The sequence below is a fragment of the Mytilus edulis genome, chromosome 3 (assembly GCF_963676685.1).
Source record: "Mytilus edulis chromosome 3, xbMytEdul2.2, whole genome shotgun sequence".
Lineage (NCBI taxonomy): Eukaryota > Metazoa > Mollusca > Bivalvia > Mytilida > Mytilidae > Mytilus > Mytilus edulis.
In genome coordinates, this window is record NC_092346.1 from 46,512,737 (window position 1) to 46,535,461 (window position 22,725).

Here is a 22,725-nt window from a genome sequence, read left to right on the forward strand (position 1 = left end):
TTCAATTTATAATATTAAACATGTAAATACCTGTATTATACCTGCATTATACTTATCACTTTGTAAACATAAGCCGCTTATAAGTATTTACAGTGCTATTTGTATCAATAATCGTAGCTCAGGGGAAATTTTACAAGAATAACCTTTTATGTATTTAATGCTTCTAACCTTCTATAAGTATATTACGACTTAGTTTGTGTATTATCATTTTTATTAGTCTTTGTTTGGGCAGTTACAAACACTTCATCATACTCTAGTCGTCTATTGAAAGTGTTCAGTCTGAAAAATTGCTCTCAATACATATTTAGGGAAGCGAAAAAAGTTCAAATTCCTAAATACAAAACCATTTATTGTTATCTTGAATTGCTCATCTTGAGTGTTCTTTAATATAGACATATCGGTTCCATCTGTTTTAAACATCTATCATTTACTGGCAAAACAAAATGATTGTTCTTTTCATGGAGAGAACATAAAAAGAGTTTGGAAATTCCCTCATTAGAAAAACTTACAATACCATGGTAAAAACTGAAAAACTAGTACAAGACAAACAGCAGTCTACATAGCACATCAGAAATAAGGATGTGAAATATTTGAGTGTCTTTTCATTTTAGAACGTGGCGTTTAGAATGATATTAGTTTAAAGTAGAAATTCGACAGAAATGAATAGAAATAAAATGAAAGATTGTTTGATTTTATTTGTCCTTTAATAAACCATTTACAAATATCTTATGTCATCCCTTCACAAAATGAGAATTCAACATGTACAGATGTATATATATATAAAGACACGTCCTTGTTCCACTGAAGGTGACATAACACAGTGCACAAGGACGTGATGTAATCAATGCATAAATTGATGTTCTGTAATATATGTCTGATCAACATGCAAGAGAAACTTTTAATTTCTGACATGTAAAACACGGTGAATAGTGGCTTGTGTCAGACGTTATACGTGTCCCTATGCATTTTACAACTTGTTTCTTCAATTGGTAAAATTTTAAATGAAATTTTTCATTTGTATGACATATCTTTTAACAAACTTTTACATTTAATCTTAAATTATTTCATCATCGAGCAATGCCTAGTACAAGGCTTTAATTTTGACTTGCGTTGTATTAAGTCCGAAAAATTAGGGCGTTCTGAGTCTTAAAACGGTATCTTTGATGCTTGTTTTAACAGATAAGGTGTAAAGATGGTGTGTTAACATGGTTAATAAATGCAATATTTAATTTTAACGCGCGTCACTCTTTCTCTCATTTTTATTTCGATCTTAATAATTTTACTTCATTTCACGTCAACTTTTTAGAGTTTTTATTCATTATAATGCTAGCTCACAAGGGACAGGTTAATAGACAAAGTTGTTTCTCCATACCATTTACAGCATTATAATCCCAAAGGGACCTGTCTTTTCTATATTTCAGAGTAAAGCTTGACAGGGAAGAAGAAATTGACATTTTAAATACATAAAACGAATAACAAGAACTACCCACATACATTTTTACAGTAATTCAGAGCACACTTACTGGCTCCGCTAACACAGACGTACACACAAAAATTAGCAATAACAAACACCACATAGTTCGTATAGCCTGATTTGACACACATACAATGTGTTGTGGTGTTAAACCAGTTTGAGTTAGGCTGTTTGCAGATTAAGCAATGACTCTCTGCAAGGTAGCGACCATCTTAGACGAGAACACTACTATTTTAGCAGAGCTTTTGAAATCTAGATGACTATTTACAAAGTATAGCTATAATATCCAAAAAAAAATCTTATAATTTTTTAATTTAATATTCGGATAAGAATCTACCAAGCTCTGCAACAATATACTTTTGACATTAAGGAAGTTGAATATGAATATTTTATATCTCAAGGTTATAAGCCTATATGCTAGTGAAGCATACTAGTCTATATCGTAGATGTTTAAATTTTTATATTTATTACTTTCCATTTCAATGAAACCTCAGAATGAAACTAATACAATAAAACGCTTTTGAAATGCTGTAATTGATTTAAAACTATGGCTCAGATTGTAGAAAATTGCATTGTAACAGTATTAGTGTCATGTTTTTATTAAATAAGATTAATATGAGTTTACGTAAGTTTAGATATTTATATATAATAGACTTAGGATATGTATACCAATTAGTAAACGAAACCTATAATCATCTTAGGGTTAGAGGCTACAAGTAAGGAGCGTAACTCCATATGAATCCGTCTACGAGTGTTTAAAAGTGGGCCTGATACTGAAAGAGTATACATAATGTAATATAGAATATAATTAATTTGGATTAAGTGTATGTCTCAATTTGAAATTTTAGCAATTTATGTAGTTTTCACACTCCCATAACGACATTCATGCTGAGATTGCCTTCAGCCAGCAATGATATTTTCATACAATTATAACTAGTGATGTGAAATGGTCGATCGTTGACGAACACTTGTTTAAAACATTCTACAATCCCTTTTACAGACTGTTTTGAACACATGTGTGTGCTGTATAAGTGTTGTTACTGAATAGGCCATCAAAGAAGCTTTGGAATGACGATGCCATCAAACTTATCATGGGTTGTGTTTTAAATTACATCTACTCTGGTAAAAATCTGATATATATATATATATATGCCTTCATTTACAAACACGATTTCAATTGTTTAAAATACTTTCAGGACTAATCTTGTTGGAAACAAGTGCTGCGGAAAACACATGTGACTAGAGCTGTGCACAATGTGGTTCAAGAATTGTGGCTTTAACGTTAACTCATGGCATGACGCGAATTTCAAAAATTGTTGAGAGCAATAACTGAAAATGAGGAATCCAGTGGTAATTTGAACTTGCCTTTTCATATCTTAGACTTTTATAGAAGTGTCTGTCACCTTTCGTGATAAACAAAATATCAAGCAGTTCATGCCTTTCAGAATGATTATGACCCTGTTCATGAAAAACTGCAATGAAAATCGGATTCATACAAAATTGGCGCAACACTCTATCTCCCCTCCCAACCACCAAATTAATCAGTTATAAGATTGCTGTAATGTAGTAGGATGTGATGTCCACATACAACATAATCCACCATTATATCCAACATTTATATTTACTTCAATTCCAACTGCATAAATGACTCAAAGAGATTACTTATATTTGGCACTTGAATTAAAAGCTGTATTTTATCAGTATATAAATAATTAAAATCATTTAAGAAGCTGCTTTACACCGTCTTATCGTTCAATACACAAAATATAAACAAGTTCTTGTTATGTTCATTGTTGGTGTTAGCTTTTATATGCTATTCAGTCTTTTCTTAAGTATTTAACTTTATTGAGAGCTTCTCACCATAGACTGTATTTATAATGAGTATTTTAAAAAGTCATTTTCTTAAGGATCATTCTAATGCATTGAGAAAACCAGATTTCGTATGTAAATAAAAATTTGAATGTGTTTGTAGAGTAGTATGGAAATTAAAAATGTGTCAAATTGAAGTGTAGAAACTTAATTTCATGGTCTATTTCTAATTCAAATCTAAAAGTATTTGCAGAATATATGCCACAGGATACAAACAATGCTAATAATTGAAAAGTACTCAAAATATCAGCAGGGTTCCCTGCAATAGATCTAACTTCATACTCGGTGAAACATTTTCATCAAACCTACTGAACTCTGGTCTTTTTACATATAATTATATATTATGCTTTAAGTAAAAAGTTCAAATTTGAAATGATACAGGTGCAATCATTGATAGCAATGACGAAGCACCAAGAAACTTGTTTGAGTTTTTGTCAAATGTGTACTAAAAATATACGGTCACCTCCTGTTGGTAAGAACAGTTAAAATGTGAATAAAATCAATATAGGATAAAGGAATAGGCACCATTGTATGTTTGCACCTGAATGTTCGATCGTTACAAATATACGTACTAAACGATATATTATACCAAAAATAGTATGAGGTCTCAAGCATTATTTGTATACTATAGTTTGAAACTTTATGATCAAACCTACATCATACACTGATTGGACGAGTTTGAAGCCAATTCTTTCAGGCCCTTATCTATCAATATTTCCAACAAATAGTGTTTCTATTAGGAACGGAAACAGCAAGCTTTCCAAGATTTCAATAATTTGATAAGAGCTTCAAGATTCGCAAGAAGACGAGTTATTACGTACAGGAAGAGACTGGTTGGCCAAGCAACATTCCGAACACGCGAGTTGTAAGCATATTTCAGATGCCAACAACTAAGTCTGTTATCGATAACAGTTTGCTAATGTATTCACAGTTCAAACAATAGAGATCCGGTTAACAAACAATTGATTGATATTTAAGAGTTTTCTTGAAAAGAGACAAATTGACTTTATGTGCAGAATTCAATTCAAAATGTCAATCTTGAAATACAATGTGACAGGCTGTTACTGGATAAGACACAGAACAACAGATTAATGATTAATTGTGGTCAGTTGTCCACCTTTCGGTCATTGTTAAAACCTGTCTGAAGACGTTGACCGACCAGATTCCAGAAGGATGGTGTTCACCTTCTTCACGCCTCTGTGTCAGAACAATTGTCCGGCATATTGTGGTTTTATGACTAAAATACATTTACAAAACAGGGTGTGGAGTTGGGTATCGAATGTCAGGATTTAAAGTGTGAACGAGGCGAAATTTTAAAAGGATGATCTTAAACAAACACCAATAGGAAAATAAGAACGATGATGATCTTTTGTATTTCAATGATGTAAATGAAACATTTGATGGTTATTTAGATAATTGGTTTCAAAAGACTGCTTTCTATCATAAGTTTGTCGATCTTAGATAAAACAGTTACGTTTTAAATAATTAGGTGATTTGTTTTTTTGCAAAGGAGTAGGTACGGTAAGAGTCGATTTTGGCCTCAAATTTCAGGTTCATCTAACGAAATATTTTGGACACTTTTAAAACACTTAAGTGTCTATTTCAATTGATTTTATTAGATTTTGTGAAAGATTTTAACTGATTGAGTCATTAAAAACGCTCCGATTCAGGCTTAAATATGAAAAATCTATCAAATATGCCAAATAACGTCACTTTTTAGATGGTTTTTGTCAAAAATGAAAGTGGCCGCATCCGTGTTCATCCTCAACCTTTATATATGTTATGTATTATCATCAAATACAACTTACATTTCAAAATTATGAATGAACACGAATGCGGCCACTTTCATTTAAGACGGAAACCGTCTAAAATTTAACTAAAATGCTCAAATTGTGAAGATTTCAGTAGTTTAGCATGACTTAATGATGCCAGTACCCGATATATGTACATTGTATTGTCAAAAACAGCCTATATTTATGTAGCAGAAGCATTCTACTTTCCAATAAATAACTAAAAGATTACAGTTTCACAATTTTGTAAAACTGCTATATTTTGGGGCCAAAAAGGGGTCTTACTGAACCTACTCCTTTAAACTTTAAATGTCAATTGGAAGTCTTAGGTTTATTGCTCGCTGCCTTGGTTAGTTTTTTTTTTAAACAGTAAGTAAAGATAATGCGTATATATAATAGTAAAACAGAGGATACGATATATCTTTTGTAACCATCACACTATAGTAAGAAGCGAAAGATCAGAAAACATAAATTCTATATGGCATCATAAATATGTCAAAATAAAATAAAAAATGCAGATCTTAAAACTGAAATTGTCAACCCTACTTAAAAGACCTATTCACTTTCTCTTGATCAGAAATTTTATACCAATATAAAAATCGGTGATATTTTTTAGTACGTCATTTGATAGGTATGCGAATTCCTAACTTTCTTGGAGTACCATCACATTAACGAGTATCTATAAAGTCTGTAGAGTTATAGCTTTATAAGTATTTCATCGTGAAGTAGATCGTTTATATAAGGATACATGTTTTTCGTTAAATTTATGATAATCATAAATATTTATGTCTTTTCAAAGATATCACGGAATCCACTTGTACATTTGATATATTTGACGCGAACGACTACGACAATTTATGACAAAATAATATATATATATATATACCAATTTACATAGGGGTAATTTGAATCCGTTAATACATAGGAACAGACAAGGTTACTCATCTGTTAAATCCGGAAATTTTCTCCGTTATAATTTGGTGCTCTTGCATTATAGAGTATGTAATTCAGTATGCGAGTTCAACTTGACACGGTCATCATTTGACATTTGCATAAAAATTATACACGAAACAGAACTGAATGAATATAATGCCCCTTTTTTTTACATTCATTTTAAACTTGTATATATATGGGAGTTAAAAACTTGAGTATAAATGTATTTTTTCTTGACATATTTCAAGACGGCCTATCGAAATTGATTTTGTGTCAAAATTGTAAGGAAAATTCATCGTAAACTATCGTTTTTATTACATGCCCTCACAAAAGTGGAATGAACTCAAGTCCATCAGCAAATTGATCTATCTAAGCACATTGCTCTGAACAAAAAAAAGTTCCTATATATTGATCATAATTTAAAAACATACTTAACCAGATTGATTCTGGATTATATGGATACTTTTTTCTCTTTTGAATGTTAAATTCTACTGAATAATTAGCATTGTACTGAATGTTCAGTGCATGGATATTTTACATCAATATCTTGAAAGAATACCAGGGACCAACTAATATACTCGTATCATGTCCATCCAGTAATGTAACAACACAAATTAACCTTAACATACATATAAAGATATTTGTTACCAACTAATAAAACATAAAAACAGGAATGGTTTATTTAAGAACTTTTGAAATTGCATTACAAGAGGACAGTTTTAGACTAATTATCCCCATACACATGAAATATTTGCCACTGGTTGTTAAGCAATCAAAACTTACCAATTAACACAATGTGATATTTTCACATATAAACATTTATTTTTTTCTTGTTTCATAAATTGATACGATAGCAAATAATTACCGATTTTTATTTCTGATTTTTTCCCCCAGCATACGAAAATTAAACAATTGTAATTTTCAATATACTTGAAAATATATACAACTCTCTTTGGTTTCATTTATTTCATAAATTGTAAACTTGTCAAGTTGAAACTTTATCAGATTGAACTTTAATTATTTGTTAAACCTATATAAGATTTAAAACTTTTCGATATACTTATCATATAAGAACTTGAGAGGACTTGATTGATATTTACTTATAGATAATTTGAATTTTTATCTTACAATCTCGCTTCTTTTCAAATTATTAGGTTTTATTGCAAAACTTAATCAACTATACTGCACAACGTTTTGATAGGATTGAATTGTTCCGGATAACAAATAATGAAATTTTGTAACAGAACCCTGCTCATTGTTTAAATCTAAGGCCATTAGCTTTGTTTAAAATCTAGGTACATTATGCAAATTCGTGTCGCTTTCATGTATCAAATTTTCTTGGTTTAGAATGTCTTTTCTATTGGGTGTTTATATTGTTGTTTGTCGTTTCGCCATATCTCGCCCTTGTTCAAGATAGTGAAATCAAATTTTATGCTTTCCTGCTTTTAAGGTAATAAATTTCTTAAATTTGCAATAACAAATGACCATTTGAAAAAAGAAAATAACAATTTTAGATCAAAATGATATGATGACTTTTTGCACCTGGCATGAATTACTCTAATCACCGGCGATCTCAATATTAAACCGCTCATAAATTTGATGGAAAACGGGTCATTTGACATTTTACTACAACAAAACTACTTTTTAGTCAATAAAGTTGTTTATGGGATTATAGTGAGTACCTATCATACATGCTATGGTGTAGGTCATATTCATCAAAATGCCATTAGAACACGAACGTTATTGCACTATATGATGAGCACAGCCATTATAGCACGAAAGTTATTGCACTGTATGATGAGCAAACAGGCAGAACTAAAGATGAATACTATTGTTAAAGTGTAAACAAAAAGAGGCTATAACCAATACTGAGGATGTTGGTTTTGTTTCTGTCATTTTAGCTAATTGTCCACATATCTATATATATATAGAAGTAAACGAAAGACAGTGGCTACACCTGCAACCAATAAGATACACCCATTGAGAGCGCCGTATAATATGATGTTTTGTCTTAGTCTTTCCTCCTATATAGTCGGCATGTGTTCTTCCTTGTCCTCTGCTTGAAAGCCAAAACAGAAGGGAAACAAAAAAAGAACGAATATAGTTTATCTTTCTCCTAATTTTTTAGTGTTGTGCTATAATGTATTGCAATAAAATATATACCAATTTGTTGTATGGTAAATTGGCAATATTATAATTACAACAGACGAAAGAAAAGTTAGCACGCAATATTCTATGATATTGTTATAATGAAAATATATATTCAAAATACCGACGTCTTCAGTGAAAAAACAAATATATGAACAAAAGACAAACCAAATAAACAGTAAAAGGATGCACGGGAATATAACAAGTAAGACTACGGGGTAAACAAAAGAATATCAAGTTCATTTTGGATATAATTAATATATTTACTTACACCACAAGCCTAAAACAACAGGCAATGTATATGACTAAACATAAATATTTAGAGAAAACTGAAGCGAAGTTCAAAAGGTTTATACTTTCATACCTTACAACAATAGAGATATCTTTGCACTGAACAATTTCTCTCCTCATTTATCATGTGTAATTATGTTCCCATGTGTAACATGGGATAACCTAACAGATCAAATGGGGGACTATTATGACTACAGAACTATCGTTTCGTTTGAAGTTAATTTGAGCCACTGCAAGGTTCATGTGAAACTAAAACAACAGTGTATGTTTTCTAGACATTAAATGCATTTTAAGGTCAATTCCAATGGGAAAGTAAAGCTCAGCACAATCATTCTTACACTTTAATAGATGTACTATAAATAAAGAAAAATCTTAAAAGTAAACTTATCTTTAAGATTAAAATGGTGATGAAAGGGTTATTGAACGCTCAATTTTGCAATTAATAGTTTAATGCATTCTCTAGGTTTATATTTTTAGGGCATTCATTCATAAATTTGCTCTTACGCTAATAGTTTTGTTCATGGAAGGTAAACATCTTACCCTTAGGCTCAAAATAATATTTGTTCGAGCGGTCCATTATTCGAATTAAAAATATGCCATCTTGTTGTTACATTTAAGTATTCCGTACTTTAAGAAACGTTTATGTCCTTTTTATAACATTTATCTCTATAATCAAAGTAATTCCGAAATGAAAGCCAGGAAGTTGTAGGTTTGATGAATGTCTTTCAAGCGTATTATTAGGTTACATATTCAATGGTCCCATAAATTCGCAAATCTAAGTATTCTTCATTTTATTACACTAGGTTTTGATGACTCTTAAAAATTCCATCATTAGATTAAAACTAAATTTAAATTGTTCATTTCGAATATGAATAAAATAGACATCAATTTAACCATTCTTTATGTCTCCACTATTCGAGAGGACCTTTTAAAATTGATCTATGTAGATGGACTTGTTATCATAACCATAAACAGAATTTATTTTACCACTTTGAGAGAATTCAGATACGTTTTTGATTTAAATAGATAAAGGTGTAATTGTTTTCATGCTTGTCTGGTTTAATTTATCTAGGCTAATGGCTTTTTCCTCCAATAATTCTTTGACAATTGCTGATCCATGGATGTTAAAGTAAAGGTGCAGAATTGCCCACTTATACTTAATGTAATCATAGTAAAAGATTTACCCATTTTGTAAGCACTTATGTATAAAAGACCTACAGGTTTCTCTATGACAAAAAAAATGTAAGAAAGTGTTTTAAAATTGAGCTACCGAACTTTCTTTTGAGAACGGAGTAGAAGAACAAGAATTTATTGATGGTTTAAAGTTTAAACTAAAAAATGAAAACAATGACATAATGTTGCACTATCTTTGAGAAACGGGATAGTGCTTGCACCTTGGTCCACCACCTATATTGTTTTATGTCTAGCCATAATGGGCCACCTTAAACTGACCTCACGGCGGTCACAAGATGAAAGCCGAAGAACCAAAAACCAATTTTTCTATCAATAAAACTGTTTATAACTTGCCATAAACTTAGACTATCAATAACTATCTCAACTAATTGATTTGTAAATGTCAATAAAGCAAGAGTTCAAAGAGGTAGGAACAATTTTCCTCCTGGTTTTATTTCACAGCAGGGCAATTTTAAAAATGAGTATAATACTATTTCAATTCCTTACATCATGGCTCAATTTGTGTACTAGCTTACAGTACTACATGCCTTATTTCATTACAATTTCCAAAATATGTAACGCCCGCAAAACACAATTTGACAGATTTTGTATTTTTTTGTATATATCATAAAAAATGTGAAAGAAGGGCAATCTTAACTGAAAATTCTGTTGGAAGTTAAGCTAGTATGTATTGAATAATAGCAATTCATTTTGGTTACCGACGTTCTGTAATGTTAGGTTTTTATATTTGATATATGTGAGTGACTTGTATAGGAAATTAACCCTACCTCGTTGGCATTTAGCTTTGTGTTTATACTTATTCACACAGAGACTTGAAATAAGTATACACAATATCAAAAATAAGTTGCTTTATATCTTTCATTTGTTAGAAAACTGTGGTTTCAATTAATTTCTATGAGCAATTAAACGATTGTATATCGAACAAGGAACTAAGGACTGCTTCTACAGCAATACCAAAGTGCAAATCATAAAAAGGAAAAAAACTGAAGTTGTATATAAAGAACTCGGTATAGTAGTGATTAGCCATTTAATGACATATTAGGAAGCTAATTGCACGAGATTAATATCTTTCCGATCAAAAACATCAATGTTTAATTACATTCTTCAAAAGCTTCATGTACTCAAACACTTGTTAAACACGGAATGATTTGACATTTTCAATACCAAGGAATTATACTTTGGAATGATTAAGAAAATGGTCATTGATGATTCAACGCTTTTGTTGTCAAAACTTTCATAGGTACTGCCAAACCAAAATAGAAAATATGTTTGACGTAATGACCCGACGAATATCGAATGATACTGTTGGTCCACTATAAACCAGGCTAAGTAAACAATGATAAATATATACAAAGTTATGGTGTGAATAATCTCTAGGTTTTTCATGTTGAGATACAAATATTAGTGTCCAAGTGGACTGATAAAAAGGGCGATTCACAGATTTTGTGTCAATAAAGATATATACCGCGGGGCTACTGGTGGACACTTCAATAGGTGATACGATCGAGTTTATCGAATTGAAGTTTAATCAAGTAGACCAATTGATAAACAAGCCTAAAGATATGTAAAATATAGATATAATTAAATGCGAATTATCTTTAATCATGTAGACTTTATTTTATAGATTTGTCCTTTTAAACAAGGACACTTTACATTCATTGTTTAAATTAAACCCAAAGAGCAAAAAAGGAACAAAGATGAATGAATAAATAAATAAAAATGAACAATTTACATTTAATTTTAAAATGGTTCATTTAATGTCCCATTGAGTCTGTTGTTTTGCAACAATGCAACTATGGTGCAGCCGAAACCCAAACAATAAACGTACGCGCGCCTGGTGCCAGGTAAACTCCAAGATGTCTGAATCGCACTGCCAATCTCCGCACTTTTTTGTCCGCGCGGACAATACGCGTATAAAACGGCTTAAGTTTGTCCTAAACTGATAAATGAGTCAACAAGGGAAATATAATTAGTGTAGATAAAGACTTCTAAACGTATTGTTATGGCATTAGAGATCATTTAACGTAAACAAAATGACGCACATATTAAATTAAATGTAATATAAACGGAAAAGTTTATTAACGTGTAATGTATTCAAACTTTATATATATATATATATATATGCTTCGGTGATTCATTCATAATCAAAGTTTACGTTGATTGATTGATTGTTGGTTGCTTAACGTCCAGTGTACGTTGAAATAGATATATAGTTTTCTCGTTTGAATTATTTTACATTTGTCATTATGGGGCCTTGTATAGCTGACTATACGGTATTGGCTTTGCTCATTGTCGAAGCCATACGGTTATCTATAGTTGAAAATGTCATATGGTCTCTTGTGGAGAGTTGTCTCATTGGCAATCATACCACATCTTTTTTTTTCTCTTTTTACTTTCTATCCTCTTTGTTCACCTATCAAAGCTAGTATTATATTGCATAAATTGTTTGTTTTATATGCATGTCCATTATATTATACTATTATTGTAACTTTATATTGTATTATGGAGAAGACTTCATAAGTATGATTTACTTGTGTCTAATCCATTTTGCTTTAATTCAGCAAATAAAATATGTTTAAACTAAACATCTTCTTTTTATATATATATGTCACTTTTAAGAAGAAGTTTTATGTTTCAAAAATAGCCTCCTTTTTCCAAAGTGAAATTAATCCATTCATATTGTTCTTATATACAAATACAATCTCGATATACCAAACATTGAAGACTTTCTAATGCAGTCCTATTGTTCCCTGTATTAATTTAATTCTACTACTCCCTTAACATTAACGGAATTACATCTTTAATGCTTGTCAACATCCGTGTTCTACAGACAATCGCACTAGAAGGATTTCCAAATAGATCTAATCAGACTTAAAAACCAACATTTTTGATCCGGCATTATTTAAATCATGCATATACACAGTAAACTTTTTAACCAGCAATGAGTTGGCAACAGCTAAGAGTCTTGTGTTGAAGGAAAAGATTGTATATGTCAATTAGACAGCAAACTAACAACTCAGTCAAATACATCACGAATAAACATCAATAGAATCGGTCTACAAACTTGGACACGTGTCCACACCGTATTACAAGTTATCTGTTGGCCAGGGTCTAGACGAGTTGTAAATGCTATCCAAACCATTCAATGGATAAACTGATTGACTTAGAAGATTCAGTATCTTATCATCAAGAATATGTCTATAATACAAAAAGTCTTCAACAGGATTTGATGTTTTGTGGTGTGCTACTGAGAATTTGGAGTTAGAGGAACATTTGTTTACAACAAACTGGCATTCTATCATTTACATATAGATTTGTTTCTGTTTTGGGTGGGTATCGACCGTGCCCCGATTTAATCCTGGTCTGTTAAGTACCAAAAATTATGGTAGTATTCCATAGTGAACGTATTTGGTTTAAAACAATAATTTTCAGTTGTATTACTTCAAACTTTAAAAGTTGTTTGAACTAAATATTTCTGACTGTTAATCTGATTGATCGGAGTGTAGGAAATACGCTCTCTTTATTCCTTCCAAATTATTTCAAGGTTTGTTAAGTTTATACCCTTTATACAAGGGAACCATAAACCAACTACCTTTGTGAGAAAAGTGTTCGATGATATTGGATATTTGAAAGCAAATGTAAATGTTTACAAACTTCGCTTTGATTTTTGTTGAATTTGATAGCAATAAAATTTAATTTTTCTATCAAGTCAACAAAAGGAAACGGATTGTTTTACTTAAACCAATATCAAAGTTAAGAAGATCCTTAAGAAAGTGGTAAATGTTTTAGAGATTATAAGATGGGTTGATAGGCAAATGTTCTATAAACAATACTAAAGTTTGTCCCGGTTAGGCCACGAAGTTGAATATGCCAGGTTGGCCTATACTTAAATGAGTAAACTAACACACCTGTGTCTACAAATAGCGCGTTTCTATATGGTGTATTTAATTTTGTAAACATTTGTTTTTACTATATATTTATTAAAAGTTTTATTGATCTTTTATTATAAACACTCTTGAAATGTAGTGTATTGGTACTTTTGTTAAACAGTTTAGAAGAATGGTATATAAATCAATACACAGTACTATATATAAATACTATGAGTTCATCTGTATTCAAATTTTGTAGCTTGATATTTTAAAAGAATTTTGACAATGTATACAAAGAATTACATAATACGCGTAAAACGTATAGAAACCCAAATTGTAACAAAAATCTAAAAGATAACACAAATGAAAAGACATCTAAAGGCTCGGTTTTTGTTGTATTTAGTTATTTGCGTCCTTACATATAGATTCATACTGTGGCCGATTATGGGCATCTTCAGAGGCAATACGACAAGTAGATATATAAGCTATATATATATCTATGATATGCAAACATATTTTAAACGAATCAATATTACAGGCAAACATAGAACGAACCATTAATATAAACATATGCAAGACAAGCCAACTAGGGTATATTTATAAAACCTCATGTTAAAGCAGATCTTTTTGAAGTGTTGCACACTTAATTTAAATTCAGAAACGACAAAGATTAGAATTTAAAACGTATTAATTAAATACAAATATAATAAGAAAATTATAAAACCTTAAATCTTTGAATAGATTAATAAGATTAATGAAATCAGTAAATATGATTGCAAATTAAGTAATCCGTTTTCTAAAAGTACCGTTAAAGAATAGACTTGTAATTTCGACTTAAAGAACAAATGACTTTGTATAAATGTATATAAATATATCCATGCCAAATATCCCTGACATATTTAGATTCTGTTATATGTACACAACCAAGGCAGTTAAACTGTTTCGTGTTTTGCCTGCCAAATTGTCCTTCAAGACTGTTCATTTCGTTCGTCTTTTAGGTCTTTATTTCGTTAACATTATAAATGAACGGAATTTCCGGACGAACGAAATAACCGTCTACTCCAGCATCGTTTATATTCCCTTCATACTGAATTATAATAAAAATTATAAAATCTTTTGACTACATACCTATAATCCCAGACTGGGAACTTGCTATGAGCAGTTCCTGATTTTCTTTTCTCGTAATTCCTCTTGACGTATTCTTCCATAGCACAACAACCATGTAAATTAAATTATACATCCCATTTTAACACAAATTGTCGCTTATACTTCTCAACTGGATACTCTCATAGGAGTTAATTAATCTGCTGAGTTGATGAAATTGACAACAATCAAAGTCATTAATCGATTCTACAGTTTTACATCAGGTAGATAGTATGGTGACATTATTCGACAGACGATATCATGTAAATTAGTTATGATATTGATAATTAAAACAAAGATGGATACACCACCTGTCCAGGTGCCATTTTATGAATTATCTAAATAATGAATGTTGTTAATATCACAATACTTATCACAATATGTTAATTTCACACTTATTATCCTTACAAATATATGTTATAAACACCAGATCCTTTTTCCAAGAATTATGTATTCTCCAGTTTCATTCGAGTCTATTTTATCCTGTTTTGATATTATATATATATTACTAGTAATTCCCAAGCAACAACCTTTTATAGATAAAATATACTTTTCTCAAGTTTCCAAATTTTGTTTTACATATTATTTCATTTCGATCCTTTGAAGGTATATATTGAAAAGATACCCTTCTCTATGCTATACGTGTGAGTGTTCTCAATTTAAATATCGAACTAAAATTTAAACTTCAATACTAAATTTTTACCTGTTTAATTTAAAGGTATTAATGTTCAAAACGTCTGTCATAGAATAACGGACCACACTTCGAACAAGGAAAAGTCGTTTTTACCTGTTGTCGATAAGGTGGGTTTTATAAGTTGTGTGTGCCAAGTTTTTATTGATTTGTAAAACTTTATTGCATTTATAGATAAATCTAAAGTTCACGACTAGAATTAATAGATATGCAGATAGATATAAATTTGCATTTTGATATAGATTTATTGAATACATTTAAATGCAGAGGAAAAAAGAAAGTCACAATATCCGGCGAACAGACTCCTCCACTCAAAATAGTCGAAGCAGTCCTGCGAACTATCGTGTCAGTGAAATAACAAGACAGCCCGGAAGAAAGAGACTCTGGGAAGTCAGTAAAAAGAGTCGAAAGAAGTTAGTCTTATACTCCTGTTAAGAGCCAGTCTGTGATAAAACCATGCAAAATGGTCCAAATCCAAAATATTCCAATCAGACTGATATTTTGTATTTTAGATACCTTATATGTAATAACTATTTGTGCAAAATATTTTGAAAAAATATTCAGCCATTATTTGTGTATGCCGAACATTCGATATTTGTCTATTTCTGTACTGACAAATGGCCATTTCAAGCCTATTTCAGGGTATTTTGACCTGATTTTTTTTTGTTTTATACAAAAAATACAGCTTAATGATAACAAATATCTTAACTAACAACTTAAAATGAAAGGAAATTATGATAATTCAAAAAGTTGTGAGATTTCTCAATACCCCTACTAACAGGTTGAAATTGCATGGTTTTGAAAAACCAAGACAAAAACCTTCTTACGAGAAAATAATAATTAAAGATAGGCGTGATGGCCATTTTGCCGATTTTTTGATTTTTTGATCTGTTTCATTAGAAACTTTTTAAAAGTATGTAATAGTCAAAATATAAGAAAAATAATGACTGAGTAAACCCGGGAAAACCGCTTTTTTGCATTTTTTACCCCTAAACTGAGCATTTTTACCATATGTTTAAAATCTTAACTTATTCAAAAGTGAATTACTTTAGTAACTTAAAATGGGCTGTTTTATTTACAATACTATGCACACTCATCAGGTAATATCATCACGAGTTCTTCGCAATTTTAGCATTTTATAATAGTCTAGTTTTTAGACGCTTTTTTTGTCTAAATTCAAAGTGGCCACAATTGAGTTCAGTCTTAAATTTTTAAAACATGTTGTATTTGATAATGATTCATAAAACTGTTTAACATATAAGAGATAGAGACTCAACATGAATGCAACCCTTGCAATTTAGACAAAAATACTATCATAAAAGTACTAAAAATTCTAAGCACGTCTCCTTCATATGAAATCGGGGTATTTTCTTTTCTAAAATAGTATGAAAATGTAGACAAAATTGTACAAACTGCGCAGCCTTGTACATCCATGTCATCTGTTTCCAGAAAAGAGGAAGATTTAATAGTTTTGTGAATTTCATAGAATTGTGCCTCTTTAATACCTAGAAAAGTGCTATATTTTGTATATTGTGATAAAGCTTTATGTCAAATATAAAGCGACTACTCCTAGTAGTTCCTGATAAAACTGTGACGCTGACATGAACCAGTTCGTATTCCCTATGTCAATTCTGGGAGAACAGTGGACATACCAGTAATGTTAAGTTTCCTCCTAGAATGTAATCTCTAGCAATTTGAGGCTCGGGAATAAGACATGTAAAATACAGATGGTCTATTACTACCAGCTGAGACAAACACAAATATTTCAAATTGCAATACAATTTATTTCATAACCATATGTAATAACCAGATACTCCGCAGGGTGCAGCTTTATACGACCGCAGAGGTCGAACCCTGAACAGTTGGGGCAAAGTATGGACACAACATTTAAGCTTGATATACTGTAGCTCTGAATTTGGATTGTGATTAAATAGTTGACACAACAGAATGAGTGTGGTCTAAGAACTTTAACTTAAAAACTTTAAAAAATTTAATTTGACATTTACTTATTATGGTCCAATATCCAAAATCTAAATACATGGTTAGATTCAGCATATCATAGAACCCCAAGAATTCAATTTTTTATCCATTCAAATAATGTTCAATTTTAGACCCCATTAGACTTCAATGTGGACCAATTTGATAACCGGGACCAAATATTAAAAATCTAAATACATGGTTAGATTCAGCATATTGAAGAACCCCATTTATTCAATTTTGTTGAAATCAAACAAAGTTAAATTTTGGACCCCGATTTGGACCAACTTGAAAACTGGGCCCATAATAAAAAATCTTAGTACATTTTTAGATTCAGCATTATCAAAGAACCCCAAGAATTAAATTTTTGTTAAAATCAAAATAAGTTTAATTTTGGATCCTTTGGACCTTAATGTAAACCAATTTGAAAACAGGACCAAAAATTAAGAATCTAAATTCACTGTTAGATTTGGCATATCAAAGAACCCCAATAATTCATTTTTTGATGAAATCAAACAGTTTAATTTTGGACCCTTTTTGGCCCCTTATTCCTAAACTGTTGGGACCAAAACTCCCAAAATCAATCCCAACCTTTCTTTTATGGTCATAAATAAACCTTGTCTTTAAATTTCATAGATTTCTATTCACTTATACTAAAGTTATAGTGCAAAAACCAAATATCTTTGGATGACGACGACGATGTCAACGGCAACGTCATACAAATATACGACCAAACTTTTTCATTTTTTGCGGTTGTATAAAAACAAATATACACAGATAAATGGTTAAACTGTTGAGCAGACATACAATTACCCGGCCACGTCCACTTGTATTTTTGTCCATCTGATGAGTTAAGCCTTTTTCAACTGATTTATATAATTCGTTCTTATGTTTTACTGTTATACCACTGTCCTAGGTTAGGGGAAGGGTTTGGATCCCCCGCTAAGCCTGTAATTCAGTGGTAGTCGTTTGTTTATGTGTAACATATTTGTTTTTCATTCATTTTTTATATACATAAGGCCTTTAGTTTTCTCATTTGAATTGTTTTACATTGTCTTATCGGGGCCTTTTATAGCTGACTATGCGGTATGGGCTTTGCTCATTGTTTAAGGCCGTACGGTGACCTTTAGTTGTTTTAAATGTCTGTGTCATTTTGGTCTCTTGTGGGACAGTTGTCTCATTGGCAATCATACCACATCTTCTTTTTTTTATTGTCATTATAATTGTAAGATTTTACTGTTTATATACATGTAATATTATGGTGGTCTACCGTAAAGAAAAACGTGCAAAATGGTCTAAATACAAGTTTTTAGTCATGAATGAACATGATGAAGGTATTAGCAAAAAAAAAGTAAAAGTTTGATAGATCTGAACAAATTTAACATAATAAAGTCATCAATATCTATTTTAACAAAATATTAAACAATTTTGCAGCATCAGATTTTTTTTGGATAAAAAACAAGCATTCTGTGAGTAATACATGACAATACATAGTCCCCAACCCGTTACAAATTCATTGTAATGGAACAAAATTTTAACTTGATCTATAATTTGTCATGGTGTAAACTACATAAAAATATCGAGACAAAATCTTCAAGCAAAACAAAAAAAAATTGTTGAATTCTGACTATCTAAGTGAATTTCCTATGTCCAAAGACCACAACTCTGCACACAAATATCAGACTGGAACAAAACTGAATCACTAAATACCAAAGAAAAGGAAAAACATTCAGAATGTCATTTTGTCTTTAAAAAAATGAGTTATTTCCGTTTGAACAGAAATCTTCTAATGAATAAGTATTTCATCAAAAATTTAATTCTAGAGAAAGGGCTTCAACTGAACAAAGAGAAAAGCTTAAAGCGTGAATAATGAATTCGACCTGTAACTTGTCATGATAAATCAATAAACCAAATATCAAATCAAAATCTACAAGCACAAAAAGTCTTGATTTGCCGAAATGACAGATAGACAGACTGACAGACAGACAAACGCAGTGCAAACCTAAGTCCACTTAGACGTTAGCCGTTAGGGGACTTACAATCAAAATCTCAAAGTATCAACAAACAGGAAAGAGATGTTCTTTGGAGAGGGAACATTCAAGATAATTTTGGAAAAGCTTTCGATTTTTGAAGAAGTAGGGTCACCTCAAATGTCTTTCTTTTATCTTTATTTAATCTGAGATATAAATCAAAAACTTTTATATGGCACATTATATATGCACATATAAACTTTTTTCGTAGATGAAAAAAAATGGCCACATTTTTTACGTACGCTCTAATAGGACACAGATTTCGAATCTAGACACTCAATGAGTGATTGCCCCTATAATTGGTTGCATTCCAATCAAAAGTTTCAAAGAGGAAGATTTTTTTTAAGTACACAACTCTGTTTCATATAACAAGCTTTTTAAAAGACTGTCATCAATTGAAAGTATTATGAAAATCAGGTGCTCCGCAGGGCGCAGCTTTATACAACCGCAGTGGTTGGACCCTGAACAGTTGGGGCAAATTAAAAAAAGTTGGTCACAATGTCCAAGCTTGATGCTGTCTGAATTTGGATTGTGATTGCATTTTTGACAAAATAAAGGTTTTTGTTACAAAATAAACGTGGCCAAAGATCAACAAATCTATTGCACAATACTGTGCAATTGAAGATTTCTTCTTGAAAATTTTCAAAATTTGAAATTTGAAAAATTTTGAAAAAAAAAAAGAAATCCCTTAAAAAATTGTTTACAAATCCCCCCCCCCCCCCCATTTATTGAAACCCCCTTTAAGGAATAACCCTTAATCACAATCCCATCCTTTCCTTTTAAGTATAGAACCTTGTAGTACAATTACAGAGAGATCCATATACTTAAACCCAAGTTATTCTTTGGAAACTAGAAACATGCTTCTTTTTGGCCCTTTTTTGGCCCCTTATTCCTACATATTTTGGACAATTAATCCAAAACTAAATCCCAGCCTCCCCTTTGTTATATGGAGCATTGTGGTACAATTTGAGAGAGATCCATACAATTACACACAAGTTATTGTCTTGAAACTAGAAAAATGCTTGTTTTTGGCCCCTTTTTGGCCGTTAATTCCTAACTTTGAAACCCATGACCCATTTAAATGAATCCAAACCTTCTACGTGTGGTTTTAAACCATGTGATACAATATCAGAGCAATTGAAATACTTATACCCAAGTTATTATCCTTAAACTATAAAATGCTTGTTTTGGGCCCCTTCTGGGCCCTTAATTCCTAAACGGTTGGACCATCATCCCCAAAATCGATCCAAACCTTCCTTTTGTGGTATTGAACCTTCTGAAAAAAATCATAAAGATCTATACACTTAAACTAAAGTTATTGTCCGGAATATAAGTCTACTTTGATCAGTTTTAGTTAAAATATTAAGGGACAAAAACTATTACAATTAGTGCATTTTATAGATATTTGGGAGCATTTTTTTACCAATTTCCCAATATTTGCCAGGCTAATTTTTTTTACTTGTCTTAGAACTGATATGTACCTTTAAAAAAATCCTAAAAGTTGAAAAAAATAAATATGATCTTGAAAGAAAACACCTACTGAGTACATGTACTACATGCAAGTTATCTAATACATCTGTTGCACGAACCTCTCTGGCAACCTGCCAAAAGGTAAAAATAATGTCAAAATGCATTTTTTCTTCTTTTTTTTTATAATGTTCTTTGCAAAATATAACAAGATAATGCTATATTTAAGTGATATATCAATTATCCAGACCTTTAAAAAGTACCTAAATATAGTGAATTTTTTTGCATTTTTTTTTTAATAATTCACAAATATGCAAATAAGGCTGTTAAATGAAAAATAGTGTGAATTTACAAAAAAATTTTTTTATCTTAACTCCTAAATACCCAAAGATTTTGGAAATATATATAATGTTGCCCAGTTATAACTACCAATTTGGACGAAATTTGAGATTTTGCATGGTTTTATGGCAGACTGGCACTTAATAACAAAACACAGTGAAGAGACCCGTGTCCTGTCATTCAAAAGAACCAAAACTGTTACAGTGGTAGTTGTGAGATGTCAGAGACTTTGCGATCACATAACATAACACATAATTCCTATCTTATCAGCTGGGCTCTCCAGAATGTAAGAGACCTTCCAGTTGTCATTGAAAATTCAACGGTAACATCTCCTTCAATCTTAAAATAAGAAGATGTGGTATACTATTGCCCATGACAACTCTCCACCATATACCAAATGACGCTGAAGTTTTTCAATTATATATAAAGGCCAACGTACTTCAACAACGAGCAATCCCATACCACATAGCAAGCCATAAAATTCCATGAAATGACAAATATAAAACAATTCAAACGAGAAAATGGCTTGACTAATGTCACAAAACAATCAACGAAAAACAAATATGATATATAGTAACAACCGCTGAATTAAAGGCTCATAACTTGTTACATGCACTTACAGAATGAAGCAGTGTAAAACAAGTTTATTTTCGGAGCTCCAACACTATCCTACTCTGGGGACAGATGTGTTTTAGAACAAACAATATGAAGTCAGATTGTGAGAGAGGTTGATCACTTAAATGTATATCTTTATTACCAAAAACTCTGAAAATGTATGCATGTGTTCTTCATCCAAGTTCTTGAAATAAAGGAGTAGGTCCAGTAAGACCCCTTTTCGGCCCCAAAATATAGCAGTTTTACAAAATTGTTAAAATATAAACTTTTGGTAGTTTATTGGACAGTAGAATGCTTCTGCTACATAAATATGGGCTCTTTTTGACAAGACAATGCACATATATCGGGTACTAGCACCATAAAGTCATGCTAAATTACTGAAATCTTCACAATTCTAGCATTTTAGTTAAATTTTAGACGGTTTTCGGGTAAAACGAAAGTGGCCGCATTCGTGTTCATCCTTAATATTGAAATGTAAGTTGTATTTTATGATAAAACATAACATATATAAAGGTTGAGGATGAACACGGATGCGGCCACTTTCATTTTTGACAAAAAACATCTGAAAAGTGACATTTTTTTGCATATTTGGTAGATTTTTCATATTTGAGCTTGAATCGGATCGTTTTTTAATGGCTAAATCAGTTGAAATCTTTCACATAAACTAATTGATTTAAAAGAAATAGACACTTAAGTGTTTAAAAAGTGGTCAAAATCTTTCGTCAGATGAACCTGAAATTTGAGGCAAAAATCGGTCCTTACCGGACCTTCTCCTTTCGAATGTTGTTGATATAGGGTCGTATTTACGTCACAGAATTTTACGATGAGCTGATCAAAGTGAAATATGCACAATTCTTTATTCAAATATAAAGGGTAAAATTGTCTTATAATACCT

The 22,725-nt window shown here is 31.1% G+C and overlaps 1 protein-coding gene and 1 long non-coding RNA gene across 2 annotated transcripts in view; both read right to left on the reverse strand.

The window, feature by feature from the left end:
• LOC139516635 (protein FAM124A-like) overlaps positions 1–15,319 on the reverse strand; it is a gene marked incomplete at its 5' end in the record, with an annotated part of 32,415 nt that extends 17,096 nt beyond the window's left edge. The window contains 1 exon segment of the mRNA XM_071306839.1: positions 14,697–15,319. Within this exon segment, the coding sequence (XP_071162940.1) occupies positions 14,697–14,776 (80 nt within the window).
• The window catches only part of LOC139516643 (uncharacterized), a 681,292-nt gene that overhangs the window by 573,026 nt on the left and 85,541 nt on the right, over positions 1–22,725 (reverse strand). The gene's annotated exons all lie outside the window — the stretch shown is intronic.